Source organism: Trachymyrmex cornetzi, unplaced genomic scaffold, assembly GCF_001594075.2.
Source record: "Trachymyrmex cornetzi isolate Tcor2-1 unplaced genomic scaffold, Tcor1.1 scaffold694, whole genome shotgun sequence".
Classification (NCBI taxonomy): domain Eukaryota; kingdom Metazoa; phylum Arthropoda; class Insecta; order Hymenoptera; family Formicidae; genus Trachymyrmex; species Trachymyrmex cornetzi.
Window position 1 is genome coordinate 116,163 of NW_017300019.1, and position 2,321 is coordinate 118,483.

General features: G+C 28.2%; 1 protein-coding gene across 1 annotated transcript in view; it reads left to right on the plus strand.

Annotated features, from left to right (window-relative positions):
* The first annotated feature begins 1,192 nt into the window (after positions 1-1,192).
* The window catches only part of LOC108767591 (cytochrome P450 4C1), a 12,897-nt gene continuing 11,768 nt past the window's right edge, over positions 1,193-2,321 (plus strand). The window contains exons 1-3 of the mRNA XM_018517556.1: positions 1,193-1,328; positions 1,624-1,730; positions 1,789-1,879. Of these exons, the coding sequence (XP_018373058.1) occupies positions 1,193-1,328; positions 1,624-1,730; positions 1,789-1,879 (334 nt within the window). The remainder of the gene's footprint in view (positions 1,329-1,623; positions 1,731-1,788; positions 1,880-2,321) is intronic.

Genomic DNA, 2,321 nt, shown 5'->3' on the forward strand with positions numbered 1-2,321 from the left:
CTTAAGGCGATGCTAAAGCCCCCCTGTTTTACCACATTCCTATTCGGTGGGATTTCTCCGTATTGGATGTACGGATTGCAAAAGTATTATTACTTAAATTATAGTACGCACACAGAGGATGTTTGCTACACTGGATTTTATGAGAAAATCGAAAAAAAATTATAAAATTTACTTATTTTTGACTCGCACAGCTGTCACCTCGAATATATATTTGCTTGATATAAAAGTTTTAGAGTCCATATCTTGAACATAAGCGGGCAACAAACATCACATTATTGAAACGAACGATACCGAATTTGTAGAACTAAGATTGAAAGTCTAGAAAAGATATATTCCCACCGAATAGGAAATACGTGTATACAGATGCTTTGCGGAGACTGGGACTGTCAACAGAGCCGAAATTCCGTGTAGTAGTAGTTGCGCGGTCTTGCGATAGATGGTGCTGGCATATGTTAGATAAGAACAGATGTATGCGTTTGAGTAAGACAGAATGATATATATTATATAATATAATGTAAAAACTAAATCAAAGATGTCGCCACTATTATCGAAATTGGAATTAAAAGAGTCTGTACTATCGACCTTGATTGAGTTGAGTAATCGGTTTAGCATCCCCTTAAATAAGAAAACTTTTAAATAATTTAAATAATGTGTGATATAATTTCAGCAAATCATTATTACTTTCCTGCTTTTCCCGAAGGCCATTGCTTTTTAATGTAAAAGAATTTTTTCGCTCTGCATCATTATCTAATAACTATATTTTTATAAAGAAGCTATGTGTATGCGAGTTATCTCCATATTTAAATCCATTCATGAAACGCCAATGTTTCGTAAACGTTGCAGTTTATGAAATGTTGACATTCCAAGAATGAATACGGAGATAACACGCGAAACATTTTTTATATAGAAACAGCTTTTATATAGAAAACCCGTGGAAGCTTCAAAAGTGCAATTATGTTTATATTAGTATCTATATGTAAAACTTATTACATTATATTTTAAATATGAAATTTTTTATCATCTTTTCTATCGATTGTAAAAAATTATTGTATAAAGGAACAAATGAGTGCAAAGTGCTAATTTATTCCTTATTAAATCAATATATCCATGGAAAGGCACGTAATTAATTAAAAATAAACTTATCTAACTTTTTACAGATATATTTTTAACAGCAGTTGTAATAATTTTGTTTATGACATTTATTTTTGAAGTTAATAAGAAGGAATTCTACAAATTAAAAAAAAATTTAGAATTTGTTATTTCACTACCTGGTGCGTCAATATTTTCATCCCTTGTTGATTCTTTACAAATTGCTTGCAATCATAAAGGTGAATAAAAATGCCTTTAATTATAATTTCAAGTTAAAACAACTATTTAAGTTGAGCTTTATATTGAATAAAAAAAATACTTGCATCAAATACACTAAAAAATACTTGCATCAAATACACTGTTCGATATGTTACATATAACTTACCATATTATTTATATTTTGTTGATTATTTATAATTTACATAAGTTTACCATCACAATTATGACTATTGATTAAGTTTTTGAAATTACTTTTTCAAAAATATTTTACAATTTTGCAAATAATATTATATATTATATAATATAATTTTACAGAATTAATTAACTGTATATATACAGTTACTAAAAAGTATGGAAACCTTACGCGTTTACTCGTAGGGACAGATATATACGTAGTACTTACAAAACCCGAAGATTATAAGGTAAGTTTGTAAAAAGATAATAGTCAACAACAAAAAATTCATTAATTTAAATACACAGCTTGTGCTCACGAATGTAAATGGCAACTACAAAAAATCAGTGACCCGGACATGGAAAGCAATACTTGGTGATGGAATTATCAGAACTTCAGGTCTATTGTATTTAAATATGATAAATATTCATTTCTCCTGTTTATTATTTTCTATTGGAGGAAGGTCACCGATACCGACATACCACTTTGTTTTTAGATAATATTTCTTAAACAAAAGGTAAAAATACAACTTCAAAAACATAAATACAAAGTAAAAAGTGTCTTCTATCAGATAATATAAGCAATTTTTATAATACTGTTTGCAATTTTGCAACAATTAAGTTTTTCGTAAGTTATGCAAAAATGAGCGTCTGATAAAATGGGCTTCAAAACTGACACAGTAGGCAGTAATGCTATATATTCCTATTCTTTTTCTTTTACAGGAATTATAAAGTACCTATAAGTGAATGTATATAAGATTTTTCAGAATCATTTTACTTCGTTATAAAACATTTTTATTGAATTATATGCATATTTACTTTATGCTGTTCTGCAAGATACA